Source organism: Acanthochromis polyacanthus, chromosome 11, assembly GCF_021347895.1.
Source record: "Acanthochromis polyacanthus isolate Apoly-LR-REF ecotype Palm Island chromosome 11, KAUST_Apoly_ChrSc, whole genome shotgun sequence".
Taxonomy (NCBI): Eukaryota; Metazoa; Chordata; class Actinopteri; family Pomacentridae; genus Acanthochromis; species Acanthochromis polyacanthus.
This window is the reverse complement of record NC_067123.1, coordinates 10,794,359-10,822,211: the sequence shown is the minus strand read 5'-3', so window position 1 is coordinate 10,822,211 and position 27,853 is coordinate 10,794,359. Positions and strand designations below refer to the sequence as shown.

The following is a 27,853-nucleotide window of genomic DNA, read 5'->3' as shown; positions in this document are numbered from 1 at the left end:
ATTTCATAATATACACATTACAACTTCAAGATCACAGTGTATCTAGAACTCAACAATCTAGTATTTAACTTTATGATCAAAAAAACTTGTCAAGGTGTAGAAATTATGTGAAATTCATCGTTTTACAAATTTACAATTTGCAGTAAATGTCTTTCTCTATATATTTTAAAGTTTTGTAAAGCCATCCTGCGGGCCGGATTGGACTGTTTGGTGGGGCAGTGTTGGCCTGCAGGCTGTATGTTTGACACCCATGAGCATTATACTACAGAGGTATTCTTTTACTTAAGTAAAAACCTGTGCAATATAGAAAATAGCCTGAGCAATATTAATACTTATGTGAATATTTCCATTCATGAAAGAATCTGTGCAATATTGTGTTTTCTATAATTAGTACTTATGTATATCTTGGTTTATTTTCATTTTTTTTAGTACATTTCTTAAATGTTTCCATGTTTGCAAATGTCCCCATTGTGGAATTAATTAAGGCTTATCTTATCTTCTCTTGTATTAATAATCATTATCACTATTGATATTTATTAATTTATATCTTTACATCTGCACGTTTCTTAATGCACTTTAAAATGCTTTCTGACTGTGTGAATGGATTTCTATAATATTTAATTCTACTCTATTGTATTCTATTGTATTCTATTGTATTCTATTCTATTCTATTCTAGTCTAGTCTAGTCTACGGTAGTCTGGTCTATTCTATTCTATTCTATTCCACCGGGTGTCGCTGTCTGGCTCCTTTTTCTCCGTATCTAGGCTACCGTGCGCGTCCGCGTGTGAGAGCGCGTGCACAAAGCGGGAAAAGAGAGAACGGGAGCATCTGCCTCCGAAACGCGCGCGCACACGGGGAGGATGATGCAGCCTCGGTTCAGACAACAGACACGGAGCTGAAGAAGAAGAGGAGAACCGGGGCGGACCGAGCGGACTCACGGACACCGACACCAGCATCTACCGGGACCGGAGCTTACCGGGGGGCCGGGGTGCAGCTCCCACCGGACCGGACCGGGCCGAACCTCCTCCCCATCGGTGTGCTCGTGCGGAGGGAGGATGAAGAAGAGCAGCCAGAGCAGGCGGGTCAGTGTTCAGAGGTCCATCCAGGTTTTCACCGTTTTTAGGAGGTTCCGCTGCGGTCCGCGTTCACCGCTCAGCCACTCACCATTCATCACCTCATCCGGCCTGACCATGATCAATGAGTGTGATCAGCGGGCAGATTAATCATCAATACTCATCTTGTGGAGGACAAACGGCTGCTTTCATGTTGCACCTTTTTATTCCCATTTCTCACTCTTTGTCTGAGAGCAGCTCAGAGAGGTTTTATTCTACATTACCTACGTGTGAATCTGTTTAATTATTCATAGGAGTTTTTTCATATATACGAAAAAAAATCCAGTTAAACAAGTTAAAGCGTGTTTATTTATCACATCTTGCTTTAATTTAATTCTTGTTTTTCCTGCTGTTTGCGTCCTGGAGACTCTCAGTCTGAGGAACAGAAACATTTAGATCAGAACTTGTGCTTTTATAGGCTGATAAAAAAATTATAGACTCCAAATAAACGCTTATAAACAAATATTCACATTGTACTGCAGTAAAAGTACCCAAAAAGCAATGTAAAAGTAGAGAAATTAACTTAAAGCATCAGAAACTCTGGTGGTGCAGCAAAATCTTGACTGAAACAGATGATTTGGGGGATTTTTTTCAAATCATTAATGGCGTTTCTGCTTTAGATGTAGTCAGTTATTTAAAATGAAACATGAAATCTTCCTCTCACATTTTTGTGTTTTACAGTCAGCCGCAGAATAAATCTGTAAAACACCCCACAAAAACCAGTTTGTACAGTAGAACATGAAAAAAATCTGCCTGAGAGTGAATTCTGAGCTCCGTCACGACAACAGAAATACAGAAATATAAAGTTTGATTAATTCAACCAGTAAAAATTACAGTCAGGATCAGATAAAAATTAGAATTTAACCCATTAAAGTGGATTTTATAGTCTGTTCTTTGCTCATAAAAAGTGCAGCCACAGACTTTTACTGTCGGAACATTTTGTGACATCCTGACATGAAGTCTCTCTGATTTAATTTAGTCGCTTTGAGGTAATATCTTGCATCCTTATGGGAGTTGTGCACCATTTTGAGGTTGTTTTTTGAGTCTTTATCGTAACTTCTTGTGTCTTTGGGGTTGTTTTGGGGTCTTCATTGTCATTTCTTGTCTCTTTGAGGTTGTTTTTTGAGTCTTTGTTATCATTTCCTGAGTGTGTGAGGTTGTTTATCGAGTCTTTGTCACCATTTATTGTGTCTTTGTAGTTGTCTTTTGGGTCTTTGTCATTATTTCTTGTGTCTTTGAGGTTGTTATTTGACTTTGTCATCATTTTTGTGTCTTTGAGGTTGTTTTTTGAATCTTAGTCATATTTCCTGTGCTTTTTTACGTTGTTTTTTTTAGTGTTTGTTGTCTTTTCCTGAGTGGTAGAGGCTGTTTATCAAGTCTTTCTCATCATTTACTGTGTCTTTGCAGTTGTTTTTTGGGTCTTTGTCATTATTTCCTGTGTCTTTCAGGTTGTTATTTGACTTTGTCATCATTTTCTGTGTCCTTGAGGTTGTTTTTTGAGCCTTTGTTGCCATTTCTTGTCTCTTAAATGGTTGTTTTTTGTCTTTCTGAGGGAAAGTTTCAAGACTTTGTTTTCGGTTTTTCAGTTTTCAGAGTCTTTATCGTAATTTCTCATGTCTCTGAGGTTGTTTTTTGAGTCTTTATCATCATTTTTTGTGTCTCTGATGTTGTTTTTTGAGTCTTTGTTGTCATTTTATGTGTCTGAGTTTTTTATTATTTACAATCATTTCTTGAGTCTTTGAGGTCATTTTTTTTATCTTTATTGTCATTTCTTGTGTCTCTCTGTTTTTTATGTCTTTGGAATCATTTCTTGTGTCTTTGAGGTTGCTTTTGAGTTTCTTGTCATTTCTTGCATCTTTGAGATTGTTTTATGAATCTTTCTCATCATTTATTGAGTCTTTGTAGTTGTTTTTTGGGTCTTTGCCATTATTTTGATTGTTTTTTTTGTCTTTCTGTGAGATAGTATCAAGCTTTTCAGTTTTTTCTTGTTCTGCTGATGTTCTTTTTTTGTCTCTGACCTTGTTTCGAGTCTTTGCTGTTTTTTGTGTTTTATTTTTGTCTCTGAGGTTGTTGGTTGTTTGAGGTTGTCTCTTTCCAGTCTGTTTTTCCAACCTGGTCTCACGGGGATTCGTGAAACTGTCACGTAAGTTTTAGTTTCGGTTTCGTGCGCACCAACACGATTTCGTCATGTTTTTCGTGCCGCTCACCACGAAATGTTTTTCGCTGTGGTAATCACATCTGAAAGTGGTTTATACCGGCGGATTCATGACGATCTAAGCTGTCCATCGGCGTATACTGCTTGTGTGATCGCGTTTGCGGCCGCCGGCCGCCGGACATTCTTGAAATTCCTATGCAAATTGGTAAGTGTACCACCGGCTTATGGTTAGGTTATGGTTATGGTTATGGTTAGGGTTATGTTTAGGAACGATGTCATGCAAAATATAGCGTTGGATTCGCCACGGTTTTACATTAAAAATATAATATACACATTCTTTTGAAATACGTTCTGAGTGGCACGAAAAGTCCGCCGTTTAAAATACATTGGTGCGCATTTCGTGGTGAGCGGCACGAAAAACATGATGAAATCGTGTTGGTGCGCACAAAACCGAAACTAAAACTTACGTGACAGTTTCACGAATCCTCGTGAGATCGGGCTGGTTTTTCAGGGTGTTTTTTGCATTTGCAGTCACGTTAATTTCTTGTCCCTGAGGTGTTTTTCCTCTTTGAAGTAATTTTTTTGTTTATCTTTGTGGGGTTTTTTTTTGTATTTTGTTGTTGTGCATCTTTTTGAGGTAATTTCAAGTCTCATAGTGACTTTTTGTCTCAGAGGTTGTTTGTCTTTTTGAGGTTATTTTCTGTGATGCTCTTGTTTCTTTAAGGCTTTTTGGTCTCTGTTAGTTAATGTTGCGTTTCTTTGTGGTTGTTTTTGACTCTGAGTTTTTCTTTCAGTGACATTTCCACCCTTTTAGTCTTCTTTGAGTCTTTTCTGTTGGTGTTGTGCTGTTATGTAGTTAAAGTAGGTCAGAGTGACAGAGAGCAGAGATCACGACAAACATGATGATCATGAAGATTAACACTCCTCCATCAGTCACTCATTAATCTTTACTCTTCTTCACCTCTCCGTCTACAGAGGCTTTAATCTGTAACATCTTTCTCTTCCTCCTTCTTCATCCTTTGTAATAAATCTTCCTCCCACATCTTCTTTCTGCCGTAGAATCAAAGTTTCTCCTCCTCTTCGTTTCTTCTTCGTCATGTTTTCTTCTCATCTCTCTTCTCAATGTTTTGTTACTTCATCTTAAACATGAATGTTTACTGGATTATTTCTCCCTTTGTTCCTTCCTTACCTTATTGCCAGCTTCCTTCCTTTATTACTTCTTTCTTTCTTTATTTCTTCTCTCTCAATCTTTCTTTCTCTTCCTTTTTTCCGTTGTGTCTTCATTTCCTTTCTTCACATCTTTCTTTCGTAGTTTTCCCCCTTTCTTTGTTCTCTTTTCTGATTTATTTTCTTTTCTCCTCCATAGTTTCTGTGGAGGGTTGTTGATCACATGGACTGTCTTTAAAAATCTATTCTGTCTTTCCTGCCTCCTCTTTTATTTTCTTCTTCCATCCTTTACTTCATCTTTCCTCTCATGAACATTCTTTTTTTCCCTTGAAGCATCGACTCGTCTTTTTAAAGACGGTTGTTTGTCCTAAGCGGTAGACTACAGATCTGCTATGGTGGTTCTTGTGGTTCCTCTCTGAATCTATCTCTTGGGTTTCAGGGCGTCCAGGATTCAGGTCCGCCTGCAGTCCAGCAGCCGGAGAAGGTTGGTTGGATCCGGAAGTTCTGCGGTCGAGGGATTTTCAGGGAGCTGTGGAGGAGCCGGTATGTGGTGCTGAGAGGAGACCACCTTTACATCTCAGACAAAGAGGTGAGGAACCCAATCAGCAAAATACAAACACAAAGTCCAGTCTGTTGGACAGGATGGAAAGGATTGTGGGTAGTTTTCTGGCAAGTTTGTGTGTCGGACAACCTCATAGAAGGACCATAAATCTACAGAGGAGCCTCTATATGAAATGACTAAGAGCTCAGTTAAAAGTTAAAGACAGTGACACAAAACACCCACAAAGACACAAAACAACTGTGGTAAAACACAAAATACCGGGCTTTGCAAAAGTTCTGTTACACTTGTTGAGACATTCACGAAAATGAACACAAAGATTTTTTGGTGCAATAAGATAAAACTTTTGGGTGGCCTCATTTCTGATTAATATTATCATTAACACATATATTGAAATATTTGGAAAATAAAAATTATCTTATTGCACCAAAAAATCTTTATGTTCATTTTGCTTGCATTTTGCAAGTGTATCAGAACTTTTGCAAAGCCCGGTAAGTACAAAGAGACACATAGAAATCTACAAGACACAAATAAACAGAAAGAAACAGGAGCAAAAACTACAAAGAGATGAAAAGAAAATACAGTGAGACCCAAAAGAACTACAAAGAATGATGAAATGACCAAAAAACGACTTAAAACAAGTAAAAAGAGACACAAAATCACCACAAAGAAGCACAAAACTACTACAGAGAGGCACAAAACAACCACAAAGACAGCTAAAGCAAACAAAATGACAAGAGTGAGACAGAAAACCACCACAAGTGAACACAAAATAACTGCAGAGATCCAAAACAACTATAAAGAGATGTAAAACAACCACAAAGGGATGCAAAATTACTGCAGCAAGATGCAAACAAAATGTGAAAAACACACAACAGAACTACGAAGAGATGCAAAATGACAAAGGTACACAAAAAACTACATAGAGACACAAAATGGGCACAAAGAGACATAAAAAAACTTTAAAAAGGCACAATACTACCACAATTAAAGACAAAACAAACGGAAATTTACATAGAGTGAGTACAAAGACACATAAAACAACTAAAAAGAGACACAAAACCACCACAAACACTCACAAAACGACTACAGAGACAACAAAAGCAAACAAAATGACAACAGTGAGACACAAAACTACCACAAATGAACACAAAATAACCACAGAGATGATGCAATAAAACTACAAAAACACAAAAGAACTACAAAGAGACACTAAATGAGTACAAAGAGATGCCGGAACGACTACAAAATACAAAATAACTTCAGCAAGACACAGTACCACCACATGTAAACACAAAACAACCACAAATGGACATAAAATGATCACAAAGAGACACAAAATGAGTTCAAAGTGAAACAAAATAATTGTAAATGGATGTAAAACCACTACAAAGCGGGCTTCTGTCATTGCCACAAAAATGCAGACTCATCACTGCTGAAAACAAGCCCTAACAAGCACATTTTCTCCCATTTGTGCGTTATGATATGAACTTTGGCGAGCAGGTGTTTTTAAAAATAAAACTATGTATTCATGATTGGCTTTTAAAGATTCCCACTCAGCAGGAAGCGGTGCGTTGAAGTGCTTTGTTGGTGGTTTGAGTGAATCTGCTGGTCTGTGAAGGAGGTTTTATTGGGTCACAGGAGGATCGGAGCAGTTTTTATTTCCAGCTCCGATGATGCTGAGTCACTTCTGAACAACGCCGAGTCACGCCACCGATCATGTGACCTGCGATGTCACGTTTTGTCTTTATATAGACCACACGTCCTGAGGAGGGAGATGTATTCAGAGTTAAAGGGACGGAGGTTTTGTTTTGCTCTGTGGCCTCAGACACACACAGTTACACAATAATAAACCGTTAAAGCAAAATATCAGAGATTTTAGGCGACTTTCCCCTTTAATTCTGCAACTGCGAGGGCAGCTCTGATGTGTTTCCAGCTGCGAAGCGCTGGTCTGTATGTATTTTCAGAGGGTCCCTGAATGCAGCGCAGAGGACAGGTGTGTGTCTGCTGCAGGTCTGGCTGAGTGCTGAGTTCACACTGACTCCTCATTATGTAACTGTGTGTTATGTAAGTGCGCTCACAGTGTTGTGTGATGCTGAGCCAGACTTTCTCACAAACACACTATCTTCTTTGTGAGGTTTCAGTTCTGAGACACACAAACCTGAAGAGAGGACGATGAATCCAGAGGCTGAAACACAACACAACCCGCGGACATGTTAGGACACAGTGTTACAGAGAAGTTAGAGGCAACGACACACAGAGTAACATCAAAACAACATAAAATACCAAAAAGGATGCAAAGTGATCATAAAAATGTACAAAACAACAACAAAGACACAAAACAGCCAGAAAAAGATGTAAAATGATCAGAAAGACAAACAAAACAGCAACAAAAAGATACAAAATAGACACAAAACAATAAAATGCAATGGAGATACAAAATGAGAAAAAGAGGACGAGAAATAGATGTAAGGAGATGCGAAACAACCAAAAATTGTGCAAAAATGATCTCATAGACAAAAAATAGACGCAAAGGGACACAAAAAACTAAGAAACATCAAGATTATGTGAAATTATGACACAGACACAAAACAACAACAAAGAGATGCACAATGGCCACAAAGAGACAAAAAGAACAACAAAAAGACATACACAACAACAATGACGCACAATAACCACAAAGAGATGCAAAATGACCACAAAGAGACAAAAAAAACAACTACAAATAAGCACAGCACCACAAAAATGCAAACTGATCAACAAGATACACAAAACAACTAAGAGAAACCTAAAAAGATGCACAATGATGACAAAAACACACAAAACAACAACAACAAAGAGACACAAAAAGACTAAAATCATCACAAAGACTTACAAAGGAAACACAAAGAGACATAAAACTACAACAAAGACACACAAAATGGCTTTGAAAAGATTCACAACAATGGCCAAGAGACATACCAAAAAGACACAGAAGAGAAGCAAAAAACCAACCACAAAGAGACACAAAATGACTACAAAATACCAAGCACAGAGAGATGTAAAATTGTTACAGACATAAAACAACCACAGATATTTTAATACCGACCACCAATAAACACAAAACCAACCAGACTGTGTGTTTCTGACTGGCAGCTCCATTAGTGCAGCTGTAGATGTGCATCAGTTGTGTTACTTCAGTTCATCAGTGGACTCTGTCTGATAACATCAGGCCTCACATCCTCTTTCATGTCTCTGAAGACTCCAGTTCTCTGATCATCTGAGCGCAGAACATGTTTCAGTCTTCAGATCAGCTGCACATATTCATCACAGATAAACTTCATTCAAACAATCAGACAATCATTTCTGTAGGATTGATCAGCTGCTTTCTACAGTGAGGTTATCCTTCTTAGAGGCTGGTACACTTCTTCTTCTGCGCCTTCTTAGTCTTCTTCCCTGTCTTCTTCATTGAAGTTCTCTTCTTCTATGTCTTCTTCCTCTACGTCTTCTTCGTCTACATCTTCTTACAGGCTTTCTTTGAAGTCTTCTGCTATGTCCTTTTCTTTTAAGTCGTCTTCTTATATGTCTACTTCTAGGTCTTTGTCTTCTTCTTCTTCTTCTCTGTGTTCTTCTACATCTTTTAAGTCTTCTTTTGTCTTCTTTTAGGTCTTCTTCTATGCCTTCTTCTTCTGTCTTATTCCTCTACATCTTCTACATCTTCTTTTAAGTCTTCTTTTGTCTTCTTTTAGGTCTTCTTCATCTACGTCTTCTTCTTCTATGCCTTCTTCTTCTGTCTTATTCCTCTACATCTTCTACATCTTCTTTTCTACTACTTTGCTGTCTTCATCTTTTGTTGCCTTCTGTGTCTTATCCCTCTACGCCGCCTTCTTCTTCTTTTCTACATCTTCTTTGTCTGCCATGTCTTCTTCTGTTTTGCACGTCTTCATTGTCTTCTTCTGTCTTTTCTTCTTCTATGTCTTCTTTGACTTCATCTTCTCTTTTCTTCTATGTCTTCTTCTACATCTTATTCTTCTACGTCTTCTTTGTTTTCTTCTGCAACATCTTCTTTTAGGTGTTCTTCTATGTCTTCTCCTTCTTAGTCTTCATCTACTACATCTCCTACGTCTTCTTTGTAAATGTCTTCTTCTACATCTCCTTTTCTGGATCTTCTTTGTCTTCATCTTCTTTTATGTCTCCTTCATCTTTTTCTACATCTTCTTCAGTCTTTTCTCCTTCTGTCTTCTTCTACTTCTTCTTCTACATCTTTTTCTTCTGTCTTCTTTGTTTTCTTCTGTCTTCTTCTGCATCGTCTTCTTTTCTGCATCTTCTTTGTCTTCATCTTCTTTTATGTCTCCTTCATCTTTTTCTACATCTTCTGTCTTTTCTCCTTCTGTCTTCTTCTACTTCTTCTACATCTTTTTCTTGTCTTCTTTGTTTTCTTCTGTCTTCTTCTGCATCGTCTTCTTTTTCTGCATCTTCTTAAATGTCTTCTTCTACATCTACTTCTTCTACATCTTTTATGTCTTCTTCGTATTGTTGTAGTGCATCTCTGTGCGCATGCAAAATACAAAGTCTCATTATTACTAGTGATATTGTATTATTTTCCAGGAGGCCTTTTTGCTCTTGTCACAATTTTCCTTCACTGTCAGTTCATTTTCACCACAATATAAAATCCTGCACCTCAATGGAAACAGAACAACCACGACTAGAAGTAGGGAGAACTCAGAAATCTCTGTGCATTTTTTTTTTACAGTTATAACACAATACAATGGAAAAAACCTGAAATCAACATGTAGAACTTTGTTCCATGCGCCCACAGATGTTGAAAAAGAAAACTGTGACTATTTTTGTTTTTACATTTTTATTTGTTTCCACATCTGTCTCCTCCCTGCTCTGTGTAAACACTGCCTGCAGTTCAACCTAGTTTAGCTGAAGAGTCTCAGAATTTTTGTGACACAACTACTGATCACAACTGAGCCAGTGATCGCTTTTCGATTTTGCTCAGAAATGCAGAATTTGGAGTTTTTCACAGGATCTTGTTTTAGCAAATGCTTTATTTTTGACGTATTTTCAAACAATAATGTAGATAAAATAGCAGGATTTTAGCTTCGATTTAGTTGATTTTCCCGACAGAATGGCATGCCACATATGAGTAGTTCAAAGACCATCAGGAAAGTTTAAAGGCCAACAATTTAGGGTTTTCACAGTTTGTAATTCTGATAAATGTTGTAATTTTGGTGATTACAAAGTAACTCAAAGAACTGGAATCGATAAGCACAATAAGAATTCTTAAAATACAAGCACTACCCAACCCAATACAATACGACCACAAAGACACAAACAGCTGCAGATTGCGGTCCTACTTTCAGTTTTGGGAGTTTGGGTTTTGTTCAGGAGGGTCTTGAACCTGTGTAGCTTTTGGGCCTCACATCTCCTGAAGTGTTAACGTGAAAACCACCACTGTGTTTGTGACGTTCATGTAAAAAGTGAGTCACTCTGTTCAACTGCGTCACATTTACACTTTCAGCTGCCTCAAAATCGGATGTCAGCTGAGTGTTTGTCACTGAATCATGTTTAAATATAGAATGTTGTGTGTTTTTGACAGACATGTTGTGTGTTTGATGCACAGAGGTTTTATTTCTGTGAGGTTCAGCAGTAGAAACATGATTTTTTTCTGCTTGTAGTCCCGTTTCTGTCGACTGACTGAACCGAGCAGCAGCATAATGACTCATGTTAACCCAGCATGAGTGTGTGTGTGTCTGTGTGTGTGTGTGTGTGTGTTTCTTTTAATTAGAATTCTTTCATCATCAGTCGTCGTTTTTCGTCTTGTTTCTGTACTTCAGCAGAACGTTGACCCAGAACTCTTTAATACAGCAGCCTGAGGGCTCCACTGTGTGTTAAGGGGGTTGTTTCTATCTTTGTGAGGACTGATTCAAGTTTCAAACCATCATAGCGAGGACGTTTCTGTTTTGTGAGGACAATTTACTCCTCTCCAAGGACATTTCTGCACTGATTTGACATTTCAGCATCATGAGGAAATTTTTGCAGCGTGAGAATATTTCTGCACTATGATGACATTTCTGTACTGTTATGAAGTTTCCACACTGTGAGGACATTTCTGCATTGTGAGGACATTTCTGCACTGCAGGGATGTTTCCAGGTTGTGAGGACATTTCTGAACTGTGAAGACATTTCTGCACTGTGGGGACATTTGTGGACTGTGAGGACATTTCTTCACTGCCGGGACATTTCCGCGTTGTGAGGACATTTCTGCATTGTGAGGACATTTTCCACTCCAAGGACATTTTTGCACTGTGAGGACTATTCTTGCACTGTGAGGATATTTCTGCACTGTGGGGACGTTTCCAAATTGTGAGGACATTTCTGAACTGTGAAGACATTTCTGCACTGTGGGGACATTTCTGGACTGCGAGGACATTTCTTCACTGCGGGGACATTTCCGCATTGTGAGGACATTTCTGCACTGTGAGGACAGTTCTGCACTGTGAGGACATTCCTACAGTGTGGGGACGTTTCCAATTTGTGAGGACATTTCCGCGTTGTGAGAGCTATTCTGCACTGTGAGGATATTTCTGCACCATGGGGACATTTCCAAGTAGTGAGGACATTTCTGCACTGTTACGAAGTTTCCACAGTGTAAAGATGTTTCTGCACTGTGAGGACATTTCTGCACTGAGGGGATGTTTCCACATTGTGATGAAATTTCTATCCTGTGATTCCGTTTGAGCGCTCAGAACTGGTCGCAGGTTCAGGCTGGGTTCAGGTGTTTTCTGTCTACCTGCAGATGTGACTAGAGATCAGTGCTGATGAGTTATTGATTAAACTCAACAACTGATCGTTCAAACTTTGATGCATTTGGGACGTTTGAGGCTCGTTTTGTGGGATGTTTTCTGTCATTGGTCTAAAATGTGTTTGTGGAGATGGCGTTGAAGCCCTTGCCTCATATTGATTGTATTGACTGTGATATTGATGAATGTTCATCCCCACCAGTTTCCACATGTGACTGCTGGTCTCTGCAGTCATTAAAAACACAGAATGACCTCATGTGACCTCCAATGTACACTCAGATGGATGTGATCTGAATTTAAAGAGCCATTCGCTGTTTAAAGGGACAGTGCATGTTTTTCTAACATTAACACATCTTTGTTCTGATTGCTCATTTGTGGATTTAAGAGTTGATAATTGAGGGATATGTTCAAGATAGGGTTTTTGAATCAGTGGTTGTTTCATATCTCTAAATATTTCACTGAATTTCACTGAATAGAAAAACAATTTATTTGCCTGACATCATCTCAATGCAAAGTCCATTGATGAAGGCTCCAACATGGTGCCACCTCGCATGTAGATGTTTTGTAACCAACTGCACATGATCATTTACGTTTCCCCCAGTCACCCTGGTTTCAAACTGATGCACCTTAACTCTCTGTACCCCAAAATCCACTACCAGGTTTGAAACACATACTATACTTTAAAAGAATCACCAAAATGGCACTGTTTATCAAAGACAGAACCTAGAAAACCAAAAAAAATCTTTGGATTTTGAACTTTCTGCTGGTCTTTGAATGGGTCATCTGTGACGTGCTGTTCCATTTTAAAAATAACCAAAACTGAGCTTTAAATCTAGATATTTGATCAATATCACTTTGTTTTGCATGCCTAATTTAACAACAAGAAAAGCACTCAGAGAGCACAATACTCCACCAAGGCAGCACAGCCATTGTATGATTTCTGATGGATAAGTCCCAATAAGTCCACAGTGGTGGATTTGTATTAGGATCGCAATCATGTGATCATCAACAGGCAGCTGATGTAGCGTTCACTTGTTGTCATAGTTACAGTGATGTCATGCTGCTATCTTGCAATGATACAGAAATATTTAGCAAATCCACGGATCCAGACTATAAGCCACATCACTGACAAAATGTAATCAGGAGGTCCTTGAGTCATTTCTGACCTTTCCTGAAAATTTTATCCAAATCCGTTATTCCTTTTTTGAGTAATGTTGTGCACAGACAGACAAACAGACAGACTGACAAACGTATGTTGTTTCTTCTTATTGCAATATAAAATGAGCCCACAGTGAGTAAAAATGTGACGGGAGAGCAAAATGTCCAGTAGTGCTAACCTTTAGCAGAGCCCGTTAGCTACATACTGATGATGCTGTTTGAGCTTCATGTCTTCTACTCACAGCTGGAGGAAGTTAAAGATGAAAATTCGTTTCAGCAGCAGCACTGAGAGTCTGCAGCTCTCCTCACATCAGCTTTTGAAAGCGTAACGAAGCGAAAACATCTCTGATGAATGAAACATGGAAACCAGACGGAGACATTTGACTCAAACTGAACCTTTTACTGAGAGTTTTTACTCCAACTGCAGCTGAATTCTTCCTTCATGCAGCAGACACACAGAAACCAATCACCTGCTGATGTTCAGTTTGAATTATGACTGAAACACTGCAAGACGTCAAGTTTTTCCTTTTAAATCTGTTGTTACAGAGGGTTCTCGAGTTCATAAAGCAGATGTTTTGCGAGAAAGAAAACCATGACCAGCTGTGAACAAACATCCTGCTCAGAGAACATTGCAGTCCACATCAGTTCTTTAAACACTGGCTGTGGTTTTTGCTCAAATTCTCTCAGAAATGAACCTGAAGGTTTCGTCACTCAGCAAACAAACCAAAGCTTGAACTCATTAGGACTGTAAACTGCACAGGGTTTGTGTTATAATGCAGCGTTTTACATGCGTGAAAACACTAAATGACTTTACTAACTGAACTCAAATTCAAACTTAAAAAGCTTGTCAAAGAAAAAAATAAAAATGAAAAAAATGAAAAAAACACAAATTAAAAATAAAGCAAAAATAGAAGGTAAAACAACATTAAACAAAAATCACAATAAATATTGTTAAATTCAAAAACATATGTACAAATAAATATATGAAAAAATAAAATGCTAAATAAAATAAAAACTAAATAAAATAGAAGTAAAAGTCAAATGAAAGGAAATCAAAATTAACTAAAATAATAAAATAAAAGATAAAAAGAGAAATACTGAAAAACACACACTGGTCCTTTAAAATCAGGTACTTTCACATATCAGAGAGCAGCTGTTTCCTGTTCAACCAGCTGTTACAGTGTGTGTGAGAACACACACATTTATTTCTGTCACTGCATCTGCGTGTGTGTGTGTGCATGTATGTGTGTGTGTGTGTGTGTGTGTGAGAGAGAGCGAGAGAGAGAGAGAGAGAAAGAGACAGATGTGTACAGAGTCATATTGGTGCATCAGTCCTGAGTGCAGATTTATTCATTTTTTAGTACAGATTATTTTTGGCCCTTTTTGGCTTTAGAGAGAAAAACATCTGAGATCATGATCTTCCAAAAAAAAGGGGCAGAACCACAAACGGTTCCTCTGAGAACCATGAAAGAAACCAGCAGCTGCACCATCTGTCCAAAACACACCTGAAAACACTCCTCCAGATTGACTGCATAATACACAGAATCCATCACCAAGTCAGAGTTAAGGAGAGTCCTGTTGTTGTGTTTCTAGCTCTGATGATGTCAGTAAAGGTGTGTTTGTGTCCTCAGGTGAAGGACGAGCGTAAAGCTCAGGAGGTTTTCGATCTCGCGGATTACGAACGTTCGGAGGAGCTGAGGAAGGCGAAGAGTCGCAGCAAGAAGAACCACAGTCGCTTCACAGTGCTGCGCTGCAGACAGCCGGGAAACACCGTGAGTTCACCTGTCTGTATGTCTGTCTGTCTGTACACCTGTCTGTACACCTGTCTGTCTATGTGCACACCTGTCTTTCTATCTGTCTGTCTGTCCAGCTGTACACCTGTCTGTGTGTACACCTGTCTGCTCTTGTTGTTTTGCTGTTGTTTTGTTGTTGTTGTCGTCTGTCAGTTTCTGTTTCCCTGTAATTCTTAGCAGCAGGTCCACATGTGAAACCTCAAGTAAACGCAACTACGGTGTCCGATATCCGGTGAAAGCAGCTTTTATGCCCGAATTACAGCAGCAGCTTTATGAAATTCTTCAAATTATAAATTTACCCCAAGAGATTAATACCACGTTACTGTGTCTCTCTCTGGCACTGTGTCAGGTTTGTCTGAATGAAGCTTTAGGGAGCATTATTAGAAGAGTGACCTGTGTCTGTATGACCAAACGTTGCCACTTTATCATATTAATGAAGCAGTAATGTTCCAAATCACGTCTGAATAATCAGTATTTAGATGACTGTAGCGACTCTGTGCAGCCGTCTGTAAACATTAGAGACGCAGTTGTATCTTTAGTTGACACTTAGACCTCAAAACATTAACAGGAGCTCAAGTTCAGTTTGTTGCTTCCAGCTGGTTGTAGGAGAGAAAGTTGAGCTCATTAACACACCTCAGACAGGTGAGCTGCTGCACAGAATTACACTTTATCAGCTGCAATTAAATCATCTACACGGCTAGATATTATTTTACTGTCAAAGCCTGATCTATCTACTAAAATCACAATAATTCTCTGTCACATCAAGGATTTTACTACTGAGATTTGGTTGTTAGAGCAGTCTATTTGCAGTGGCGATATTAATGTTCGTATGGATGTCTTCTCTATTAAACCAAAATATGGCAACAGATAGCTCAGTAACAATGAAAACTCATTTTATTAAACCATACGTTGCTGTATCTTGATACATTTTCATCACATCTGAACAGCATTTTAAACACTCAAATAATGGATAAACCTTTTCCCCTCTGCTGCATTTCTTATCCTGGGTTATTGTAAACGATGGTCACCTGAATAACAGAAAGTATAACTGTGCCTTTATTAGTCTACACACATCAGATGATTCATAGCAGTAACAGCAGAATAAGAGATTAAAGTTTATCTGTATGTAATTTGTCCCTGCATTTAGGGACAAATCTGTGCAATATTAATACTTCATTATCAGTATTTCTACTCAGGAAAGAATCTTTGCAGTACAATTGATATGTGCAATGTTATTTCCACTTTCCGATGAAACTGGACAATCTGAAGCAGCACATTTTTGGTTTATTTTTCTAATGATATTTCTTAAATCCTGTTGTAACTGGTTCCCCATTGTGGCATTAATAAATTATCAAATCGATATAGTTTTCAATCAGCTTCTGTGTCAAAATATTTCTGACTTCTGAGTTTTGTGTCCCTCTAAGGACTTTCACTGGTCTTGCTGCCGTTACGAGACAATTATGGAGGTTGTTGTGTTGTTGTTTTTGTGTTTTCCTGTTGTTTTGTTATCAGTTCTTGCTCCCGTCGTTCCAGATGTGAAGCTGAACTCGTCCCTTCCCTCCGGCCGTCCACTCGGTGTCTTTATTCGTCTCCTCTGTCCTCTGCGCTCAGAGATTACATCGTCCTGCCTGACTCACGCCGCCACCTCATTGGTGGATCTCCTCCTCCATCCTGCTCAGGATTGGTGGATTAGATTTTGTCCACCCCACCCACCCTGCCGCAGCTGCCATGATTGGCTGAGCCCTGTTGTTTTTTTTCTCTCTCCCTCTGAAAAGGTTTAATCTGCAGAATCCCATTAGTCCGTCAGAGGACGACTTGCAGCGATAATCCCTGAAACACTTTCACATGTCCATCTACCTCTCTCGCCCTCTCTCTCTCTCTTGGCTCTGAAACGAAGCAGTTTGTCAGTGATGCAGTGTTTAAACTGCATCATCGGCAAACTGAGAACTGTCAGAGGTGATGGGATGAATCCTGACAGTCAGCAGCTGTTTGTTACTAAAACCTGCTGCAGGGAAGCTTGCTCTGTTTTCAGCCAAATAACTGTCAAAATAACCATCGGCTGATATCACAACATGGAGGCACCATCAGAATACAGCAGATATTTAGCAGTAAAATGCTTATGAAAAGAAAATGACACTAAACTAAAAGCTATAAATGACATGAGATGTACTGAAAAGCATAAAATTAGCAGAAAATCACATTTATGTAGCTGAATATTGTTTTAAGAATCTAGATTTAATAACTTTAGCGAAATTAAATGTTCGACAAGAGATAAATTGACATTTGTGAGGAGGTGAAGCTGTCGTAAGGTGAGACAAAACTGCAATGGAGACTATTTCTTCAGTCGAAAACCAAAACCTAAAGCTCATGTGTGTGTTTGTAAAGGATTTTTGGTTTAAGATGTAGTGCTAGAATTCTCTTTGTCATATTAACATGTAGGTTTAACCTCAACAACGCCACCTTCGCTGTTTTTTAAAGGTTAGTTGTGATTTTTTATTTTTGTCATTGCTCAATAGATGTGGATTTAATGTCATTTTATAAAGCTGAAAAACCAAATTCTCAAATGAAACCATCTAACAGCCACAAACCACTAAGATTCTCACTTGTTTAATATTTAATTCTCTGTGATATTTGGTAATTTGGATGAAGCAAATGTTTGAACAGTAATGCAGCATCAAATATACAGGCCTGTACGTAGATCCGCTACAGTTTTTAAATTCTATTTTTTCCAATTAATATTATTATCTGCATTTATTTGACGGTTCAGGAAACACAGACATTCCTACCGAGCAAAAAACAGACAAATCTTTGAACTGACCTAAATAAAGGATCCAAAGTAACTTACAGGTTCAGTATTACAGTAAACTGCTTTTTCATTATTAGGTTGACCATCTGTTGTCTTCATTAAATTTACTCAAGTAAATAGATAATTTACATTCTGTAGTGACACTGCTGGAGATGTTGTCACATTAGAGCAACAAAATTGAAAACTCCCTGCAATAATAGTATTTATTCAGAAGAAAAAGTGTTGTGATTCTCCAGAGGAAGTGATATTTGGACTTTTCCTGGACATAAAATTATTCCAATGGCTTTTCCAGGTAGTAAACTTATCCAAGACGAATAAACATGACTAATGTGTTTCCTGCTTTGACAAACTTCTTGCAATCTGGACAACACCCCGTTTGTTTTTTGAGATATCCAAAGTAATCCCACGCTGCTGATTTGAAAATCTTTCTTGGCAGACGATGGAGAGCACAGATTTCTCCGTCGCTTCTCTCTGAGGTTTTCTGTGAAATCATTACAACACAGACTCTATCTTTACTCCACCAAGGAAGGGAGTGGAGTTATGTGACGATCAACGTTGGTTAGTCTGTTTGTCTGTTTGTCTGTCTTCCTGTGTCCATCATTTCTCAAAAATGGCATAACGGGTTTGGATGAAATCTTCAGGGAAGGTCAGAAATGACACAAGAACTACCTGGTTAGATTTTGGCAGTGATGCGGCTTATAGTCAGGATCCACAGATTTGTTAAAGATTTCTGTATCATTGCCAGACAGTGGCATGGCATCACTGTAACAGTGACTACAAGTGAACGCTACATCAGCTAACTGCCAGTGATCACATGATTGCAATCCTACTACAGATTGACCGCTGCAGACTTATCAGGACTTATCCATTAGTAATGATACAACCACTGAGCAGCCTTGGTGGAGTACTGTGCTCTCTGAGTGCTTTTCTTGTTTGTAGTAGATCCAGTGTGGTAAAAATGTGTTTCTTTGCAGGTTCCCAACCTCGTGTTCCTGGCAGTGAGTCCTGAGGAGAAGGAGTCATGGGTCAACGCCCTCAACGTGGCCATCATCAAGGCCAAGAACAGAGTGTTGGACGAGGTGTGGCTCTGATGAGTTAAACATGTGGCTGAAGGGAAACTTGTGCTTCTTAAACTGGACAGTCTGCATTAGACATTTGAACTCTTTTTAAAAGTCAGTTCATGTGTTTCTGTCCAGGTGACCATTGAGGAGGACGGCGCTCTGGTTCATCCAACCAGAGATCGAGCTAAGATCCCTCACGGCCGCCGGCTGCCAACCAGAGGACACCTGATGGCCGTGGTAAACACAAAACCGAATTCTGTCTTTCTGTTTTCTGAATCAACATTATCTTCATTCAACGTTAACATGATCTGTCTCCTCAGGCGTCCACCTCATCTCACGGCATGCTGACCCTCGACCTGGTGGCTGAGGAGGACGGTTTCTTCCCTGACTACGATGGCGACTTGCAGGAGTCCTGGGAGAACAGCTTCCGGGTCGACCTGCAGACGGGCGCCGGGTGTCGAGGCGTTGGAGGCCGACAGCGAGCCGGGACCGACGTGTCGAAGCTCCGGGTGACCTCCAAGGAGCCCAAGGTGAAGACGGGCAGTCTGCCCCGAGGCAGCGAGCGGTCCTGGGGGAAGCAGTCCCATCTGGAGGCCTCCAAGGTCCACAAGACGTCCCAGGTGCAGGTGGGACTTCTGTATTCTCACAGATCACCAGTCAGTCAGTCAACTCTCACATTCATTTTTCTAATTCACTCTCTGTGTGTTTATGGTGTAGCACATAGAAAAAAAAAAGGTATTTTCTGCTAAGAAATCACTCTGCAAATGACCTGTGTCTCTCTGTGTAAACAATAGCTTTCAGTGATTGGCTGTTACTTGTGATGTGTAACAGCCAATTTGATCTCAAGTGGGCCAGACCATTAAAATCAGAGCATAATAACTTATAAACAACCATAGCTCCAAATTTTTCCTTTGTTTTAGCTCAAAAGGTACATACTGAAAATGTTTATTTAATGAATTATCTTTTCACAAAACATCATGAACAACCTGAAATTTCTGAAGTTTTTCTTCAGAAATTCTTAAGATAAGATAATCCTCCCTACGCCAGGAGAAATTTCCAAGTTCAATTTCAACAACATTATGCCTCAGTTTATTTACACATTACAACTTACAGATCACAGTGTAACTAGAAAGGCACATACTGAATTTATTGGACAATCAGTCATTGATTATATGCAGACTCTAATAAAACTACTCGGTCACAGCAACATATATCACACAAATTCAAGTTAAACATTATGATGTTCCAAACCTTTGCTTTAAATACATTTTCTCTGACTGAACCTCATTGAATCTTAGTTGAATACCCCTGGTTTAAACAGTAATTTAGGGATGAACATCAAACCTCAGATAGAAACGACACACATGAACTGACTGCTTCTCTCAGGTCCTCCAGGCTCAGTCTCGGACACCGCAGCCTGGAAAGAGGTTTAGCATGCAGGGTCGAAGCCGCTGCGCCTCCATGGATGAAGTTCACTCCTCCAGGTACAAAAAACACTAAAAACAGACACCAGACAGGTCACCATCACATGAGCAAAACCTGAACCAGCACCTTTATTATCTGGATACAATCACTATGCTCTTTTAAACTTCACATCTGGTCTTTGTCATCCCTCCCTCCAGGCCGGCGTTGATCCGATCAGAGCTGCGTTCGGCTCTGAGACGTTGTCCGACCGAGGAGGAGGCAGGAGGCGAAGCTTCATCGCAGCCGGTCGGTCAGCTGCAGAGCCTCATCGCTCAGAGGATGCAGAGAGCTCAGGAGCTGCTGGAGGAGATGAGGCTGCAGGTCCGACGGCTGCATCCAGTCACGATATAAATAGATAAAAATGTGTAGTTTTAAAAAAATGTGGAGGTTAAGATGCAATGTTGTGACCGACAGGAGCTGCAGAAGGCCAAAGCAGAGAGAGAACGAGGAGGCAGCTCACCGTACCTGAAGGGCATCGACTCCCCTCGCCTCCATCACCTCAGGGGCTCCGAGTCTCCTCACTCCAGGTTGGTCACTCCTATACTTACACTATTAAAAAAAATATTAAAATAACTGGAAATAACAATAAAAATACAAGAATGTTCCATAATTAAAATACATTTTCAATTCTTACTTGTACATGAGATATTTGTTTGGCTTTTCAGTACTTAAATGATTGATATTTACATGTATAAAAACAATTAAATTACCTGCAATATTTATTGAAAATAACATATATCCAATTAAATAAATAGATAGAATGATAACTTATAAGTATAATGATATATATCTGTTTTTATTTTGGTAGACTAGCAGGGCTTATTTTATCATTTTTGTTGTGAAAATGTCTGCAAGTATACAATATATCTCTCATTTAACCAATAAATCAATGTAAAGCAACAAAGCTATATAGAGATATATTTACAGCATTAAACTTTGACTTCATCTATTAAATAAAAACAATATATTTGTGAAATTACTGTGAAAGCCTTTCAGCAAAAAATCTGTTTTTTTTTTTCTTTTTACAAAATTTAAACAGATTATTCAGTTTCAGGTTTATAATGTTGTGTTACATTCAACATGTAAATTCATTGTCTATCTTTTTTTGCAATTTTATTTTTAGATACTTTTGTTTATTTTGGAAAAACCTGTAAAATAAAAAGAAATCAGTGTTGGATCGCACACGAAATGCATTCAAAAAAGGAAAACTACACAGACTTCAGTACGAAGCTAATACAAACAAGCAGTTACAATGAGACGAATCAAGTAGAACTATTATAATAAACATGTAGAAATTTTAGAAAAACAAAAGATAAATAGAATTGAAGTACGAGGAGATAAACTTGTGTCTGCCTGATCGACATACAGAAACATTTGATGAAACAAATTTATTTAATTCCTATTTCTTATTATCTGCATGTTTTTATTCATTTATTAACTTTTCAAAATAATTATTTAATTTCATATTATGAAGCAGAATTATTTGTGCCTCATTGTGCTGATTTATTGTGCTTTTCCAGCTCTCCTGTGTTTTGTTGGTAAAAATATCACTCCTGACTGATCTGTGTCATAGATGGTTTAAAGACAGTTGGACAGTTGAAAATCTGTGCACGTTTTTCTGTTTTTAGTTTCTTCTGGATAAATTGTGTCATTTTCATGACTTTTCTTGTAAAGATGAGATGCTTTTCAAACCTCCTGGTGGTTTCAGAGGATGAACTTCAGTGTTCACAGTCTACTTAAAGTAGATGTTAACTTTGGTAGTTTGTGTCAAACTGTTGAATTCTCTACTTGATGATTCAAGAAAATGCTTAAACACAGAAGAATTAGTATGAAGTTGTCAGATGAGATTCTTCTTGTGTCTCTGTAGAGTGATGCAGTAAGTCCTACATGTAGACAGCAGAACATTCCCAGACGCTCCATCCAAAAGATGTCACGTTTTATTACGATGTTTTTCAGGCAGTAAAAGATCTGTGGTGGAGTCTGTTAGATCATCTAACTAAAGGCGTTGAGGCCTTGAATATCTGAAGCTGTTTTAGTTCAAAGTACATCGCTGTCAGTAAGACTGTTGTGTAGTTTGAATGATGTTTGTAAAGAAGGATACACTAAAAGGTTGGAAATGTTTACAAGCTCAAGGCTTCTTTGTGAAGCTGAACTCTATTTAACTGATCCTTGTCATCCTCAGCAGGTCTTCAGGATCTTCGAGGAGCCGGAGCAGCGACTCTCCTCGTCTTCGAGGCAAAGACTCTCCTCGCCTCAGAGGTAGAGAGTCTCCCCGGTCCAAAGCTAAGAGGAATCGCTCCAAAGGAACCGACTCTCCTCGTTCCAAAGGATCTCATTCTCCCGCTGCTAAAGGCAGCGACTCTCCTCGACTGAAGGATTCGCCTCGACTGGCCGACTCTCCTCGATCCAAGAGCTTTGACGCTCCCAAACTAAAGGCCTCGTCCAGCATCTCCTCCAACAAGCAGGAAGACTCTCCAGTGCAGAAGTCGCCAGAATCGCCGCTGTGCAGTTCCCCTCAGGTTAAAGGATCCGATTCACCTCGAGGCAGCGAATCCGACTCCCCTCGTCCAGGTAGCAGGAAGGAGTCTCCCTGTCAGAGCCAGAACTCCCCGAGTCCATCTGGATCCTTCGAGTCCTCGCAGCCCAAAACCCCCGACAAGCACCAGCTGTCCCCACCACCGCCCGGCGCCCAGCTGCCAGATGAGGACTCGGAGGTGGAGAGGAGGCGAGCTGAGGCCGAGCGTCTGCTGGAGGAGGCCGTATCGTCCTGGAAGGAGGCGCAGGAGGTGCTGCAGGAGGTGAAGGAGCTGCAGAGTCAGACGCTGCGACGACAGCGAAGGAGAACCTACGAGAAGATGACATCGTCGGCTGCAGCAGCCGGATTACCGTCAGCGACCGCGGCGGCCGAAGAGGACGACACTCCGACCTCACCAACGTCACCGGAGGACGACGACGAATCAGAGACACCTTGACGGGATTTTGTCTTACAGATATTTATTCATTTTTGAATTTCCTCAGTGGAAGTAGCAGCGTTTTGCAGCATGCTTACAGAGACAGGTTTGTTAAATTTGGGAGTTTTTAATTCTACTTCTGAACTGATTTCCATCTTTTAATCCGCTAACGGTGAACACTGCAGCCAGCATGGATTATATTGAAAGCAGTGATACAGTTCTTCCCAGGAGGTTTAATGACTTTAATCCTCCACAGTGCACTACAGCCAGACGCCCTCTCACTCCTGCTGCTCTTTTTTCCACAGAGTCTCCCTGAGTGGCAGCTGAGCCACATTTAATCAGAGCAAACACAGTTTTAATGGAGAGGCCTCGCTTCACCTTCTCCCACGGTGCTGCACGTTTTCCTCTTCCTGCTGAAAGTGAAGTGAAACGCCTCTCTGTTGATGTCAAAGACGAGTTTTTGGATGAAGCTTTGAAAGATTTTTTCAAGTAAAGATGTCAGTGTTTATATAGAGAAAACTTTTTGAATACGACACAAACATGCGACTGCTGAAGAGCACTAGGTTTCCTACAGAGGAGGTAGTTTGCTGTAAATTTGTTCTTTTTGATTGAGACGGACTTCCAGTATCCTCACTGATTTATCTGCTGATGTATATTTAAATCTTCTTGTGTCCGTCCCTGCTTTAGTTGTAGCCCTGCGTGTAAAGCGTTCTTCCAGATCACTGGTCGTATTTTTTAATCACTCGGGATTTTTGCAGTGAGTTTTGTGAAGCTTCAGCCAAAATCAGGGACTTTAATGTTGAGCACCATGAAGACGGAAGAAGCAATAATGAACTCAGAGAAAATGTTTACATGTTGTGAGTTAAACAAGACTCTCTGTGCACTATGGACTGCTTTTTTTTTCTTTGCAACAACACAACTTTGCTCGATTAGCTGTGCGGTAAAACCTTGAGTTAAGAATATGAAGAATATGGAGCATGTTAGCACAAAACTGAAATCATGAAGGTTTGATTTGCACAGTTTCTACTGAACAGATGCTGGATTTTAAAACATCCACCAGCAATGCACTGGATTTTTAAAAAGAATTCCAATTTTAAAAAAAATTGTGCTAAAGTTCCCTTAAAATCTTTTTTACAGAATCATTACCAGCATATGTCACTTCGATTAAATATGTAACATATAATTATATGAACACAAGGACAAACATACGAGACACGAGTAGCTGAATAAAAGATTTTACAGACAAATAAGGACATTTAACTCAGTGAGGGCTGCACTATTATATTGATCGATAATTGAAATCACGACTATTTATCACAGTTACTCGTAGATGTTAGCGACAAAACATTTTTATTGCACTTTCACTTTGAAATAAACCGCTGCTTTCACTTCCAACTACATTTCTGCTAAATGTATAAAATCTGCATCAAAATAGGACTTAAAACCTAAATAAATTCAGAGTGTCCCATTGAGGCTTTATATAAATAGAACTGTTCTCCTTTGCTGAACATCTGCTTATCAATAGATACTGCAATTTACAGATGTTCCGTGAATGCCTCACACACAGGCTAAGTAAGAAGCGAGTTAGTCGGCTGTGCACAGAGAAGCTTCTAGTCTTCACTGCAGCAGTTCAGACAGATATGTGACCGAACACCACTTTAAAAAGACTGAAATAAGGCGCTCTATTATCAGATTTACCCAAACCAGAGTGATTTTATTAACATAAGCTGTTTTCTGTGAGCAGAACATTTTTATTTACTTGTGAAAAGCCAAAATTGTGATTCTTTTTCAATTAATTGTGCAGCCCCAGTCTCAGATATGCATGATGAAGTTTACTGATGCACACTCGACTTGTTGCTGAGGATCTGATTGCAAAATGTACGTGTTCATTTATGTGCTGTCAAACGTGGCAAACTCAACATGTCACAAACATAAATGACTGAACCTACATGTCACGGACATAAATGTTACATTTTACACAAGTAAATAATGAAACATGTCTCATGGATGGATAAGTTTCCCATAATTTTGTTGAGTTTCAAAAATTAGCTTCTCCTGAACAAATTTAAATTTGACATAAGATTAAAGCCATTTTTTTAGCTGACATGTGGCTACATCTGTAAGCTAAGCTAATATTAGCCATGTAGCTGCAGTTGACTCACTTATCCAAACCTAACAGGAGTTCATGACAGAAATACATACAACTGACAAAAATATACATGCAGCATGGAGATGGTCTTCCTCTCTGACTGAGAAAAAGTTAAAAATATTGCTGTTATTGTGGTTAGAAAAAGACTAAATTTAGCTGAACTTAGTTCAGCTGGTGACAGATTCTCAACCGCTGAGTTAGTCAACACTGTAGACACCTCTTTGACCAGTGACTGTTAAAGTCCATCTTAAAATGCATCTTTATTCAAAATAGACACGATGCCACAGACAAGAAGAGAAAGACTCGAATGGGGGATTGGCACATTGGATGTCAGTTAGCACCATGACCAGTCACATCAGACGGTTGGTGGGTGTAGGAATGACAGATAATTGACTGCTGTTTTTCAACTGAAGGGAGGATGCATTGCAGAGAGGATCACAGAGACAATGAATGGAAAGCACTGAAATGACTCATTCTGTGTATGTGTACCATAACAAAGTTTCCGACTGCACGACTCACAATCTGGAACGTGACTGCAGATAAAGTCTGTCTACTAGAGCCCTGACTTGTCACATCCAGCTTGTATGTCTTAGGAAATTGTTTGCAATCGTCTACAGAGACACTAATGAAGTCGTCTGTGTGCTCAACCAAAGAATATCAGCTCAAACTGCAAGGAAATACCTCAAGGAAGCTGGTTTCCGATCTTGAAGGAGCGGCAGAACAACGTTGTAATCAGCTCAAACTGGACTCCAGCCAAACGGAGTACTGTTGAATGTCATTTTCAGCTGTACAAAGCAGATGGTCCATTTGACGTCATACATATGATCACCGTGAAGATGGAAGAGTGATGGTTGGATGGACAAAGAACACGTCTGAATTTCACTGATGACGATCTTAAAGCCCAACAACATTGAGATAAAATCCTTATACCCGTAGTTATCCCCTTTATTCGCCACCAGCACTTGACATCTCAACACAACATGTGTCCCCATGTTTCCTGCATATATACCGCCCTTCTAAAGCCCCTGAAGATGTTTGAATCCTACCCCGTCCTGCAGACTCTCCAGACATGTCACCAATCCAACATCGTTTAGACTCTCTGTATGCCCGACTTTGTGATCCTAATCCCCAAAAATGTCTGACAACTTCGTCAAACCCTTCAAGGAAAGTGGAACAACATTCACAATCTACACTAGAAGCCTCTAGTCTCCATCGGTTGCTGCAGCAGCTCAGACAAATGCGTCACCAGAAATTACTTTGAAAAGAGTAAAATTAAGCGTTCTATTATCAGATTTACCTCAAGCAGAGTGATTTTACTGTAACAGAAGCAGCATTGACAAACTTGTTCACTCTCCATTGTAGTTATGGCGCGACATGATGCAAATGGTGAATGCACTCAGTCCTAACTCTCCATCTGACCATTATCATTTCACATTTACTTGGTTGCTTCATTTGTAACAACAGATACTTATTCCCTTTTGTTAAAAAGAATATAATGTGTAAGAATATTACATGCTGCGTTTATGTTTTTGTCAGTGTATTTATAGCACACAAGCAGGTGAATCCATTTCTTCGATCATTGTGTTCTTAATAGTATAATTAGCACAAGGATTTATTCAGCAATAAAATTGAAACATTTACACTTTTTTAAAAACTTTACGATCAATGAAATCAATGTTTGCTGCAGCCCTCTCTTAAAACTTGCAGTTTTCTTTAAGAATTCATGGAAGTATGGACACATAATGAGCTGCCGATGTTTAATGCTGCTCAAAAATAATCAGCAAACCGTTTAAAGTCACATTTTGTAATATTCTCGTTGATTTATGGGATTTTTGTGTTGGTCGCTGGTGTCACGATGTTTTGAAGTTTTTGGGTGTTTTTGCACATTTGTCATGAGAGCATGCAGGAGAATGCACCGACATCGAACGAGCAGAAACACGTTAGCGGTTCTTTATGTTGTGAGTGACGTTGGTGAGAAGTTGTTGAACAAAATGGGTTTATTTGAATTTACGTTAAAGTTAATGCACATTTAAGGCGACACTCAGTTTACATGAGGCTGTGTCACCGTTAACACGTAAAGCAAGTTATTTTAAATGTTCTTTCTTTGCTTACTTTACCTGACTGTAGATCTATATGTTGATGTTGTTTGAATTACTGTATACAGCAATGCATTGTGGGTAAATGGCGCCAGAGAAAACACGGTTGATTTTCTGTTTGGAGCATCCAGAGCTCGTCTTCACATGCAGACTAGAATAAGCTAAGCTGCCGGTGAGGTGAGAGTTTCCAGCTGCAGCTTTACGGTGGATTCGACACTCCGACGTCTCAAACACCTGAACAGGTGGATTCGTCTCACCTCACTGGTTCAGTTCTTTCTTGTTTGAATAAAAAAGTCTTGAAAGTAAAATATAACACCAGCTGGCTTCTTACAAACGAGTGTTTTCTTCTTTCTGTGTATTGTGTTGTTTTTTTATACTCGCTGGGGAGCTCATATATCTCAGAACATGTTAGAATGAAGAAATAAAATTTACATCTAGCAGATATAAATGCAGAACAAAACGTCAGTGCACCACAAAAAAAGGAAAAAGTGCAGCACTTTACAATGAGCAGCTATGTTGAACAGCAACAGTCTAAGAGCCACAAGTACCTATGAAAATCAACTAAAGAAACTTTAAAGTAGCCACCGCTGCTA

The 27,853-nt window shown here is 39.3% G+C and overlaps 1 protein-coding gene across 2 annotated transcripts; it reads left to right on the top strand.

Annotated features, from left to right (window-relative positions):
* Positions 1–795: 795 nt before the first annotated feature.
* On the top strand, positions 796–27,578 carry plekho1a (pleckstrin homology domain containing, family O member 1a). Of its 2 annotated transcripts, none has more exons than XM_022212232.2 (10): positions 796–1,083; positions 4,875–5,024; positions 14,572–14,712; positions 18,514–18,618; positions 18,736–18,837; positions 18,921–19,226; positions 19,987–20,084; positions 20,223–20,385; positions 20,479–20,591; positions 22,250–27,578. In XM_022212232.2, the coding sequence occupies exons 1-10, from the start codon at positions 1,057–1,059 to the stop codon at positions 23,034–23,036; spliced, it is 1,992 nt and encodes a 663-aa protein (XP_022067924.1). In that variant the 5' UTR covers positions 796–1,056; the 3' UTR covers positions 23,037–27,578. The 2 variants fall into 2 exon arrangements, with proteins under 2 accessions (XP_022067924.1, XP_022067923.1); XM_022212231.2 differs by having other exon boundaries at positions 22,247–27,578.
* Positions 27,579–27,853: the final 275 nt, after the last annotated feature.

What these genes read in the sequence shown, in the direction of transcription:
- plekho1a (XM_022212231.2), top strand. Translation starts at nt 1,057, where the DNA reads ATGAAGAAGAGCAGCCAGAGCAGGCGG. An exon ending in AGAGCAGCCAGAGCAGGCGG is followed by an intron (nt 1,084 to 4,874) that starts GTCAGTGTTCAG and finishes CTTGGGTTTCAG; the next exon opens with GGCGTCCAGGATTCAGGTCC. An exon ending in TTTACATCTCAGACAAAGAG is followed by an intron (nt 5,025 to 14,571) that starts GTGAGGAACCCA and finishes TTGTGTCCTCAG; the next exon opens with GTGAAGGACGAGCGTAAAGC.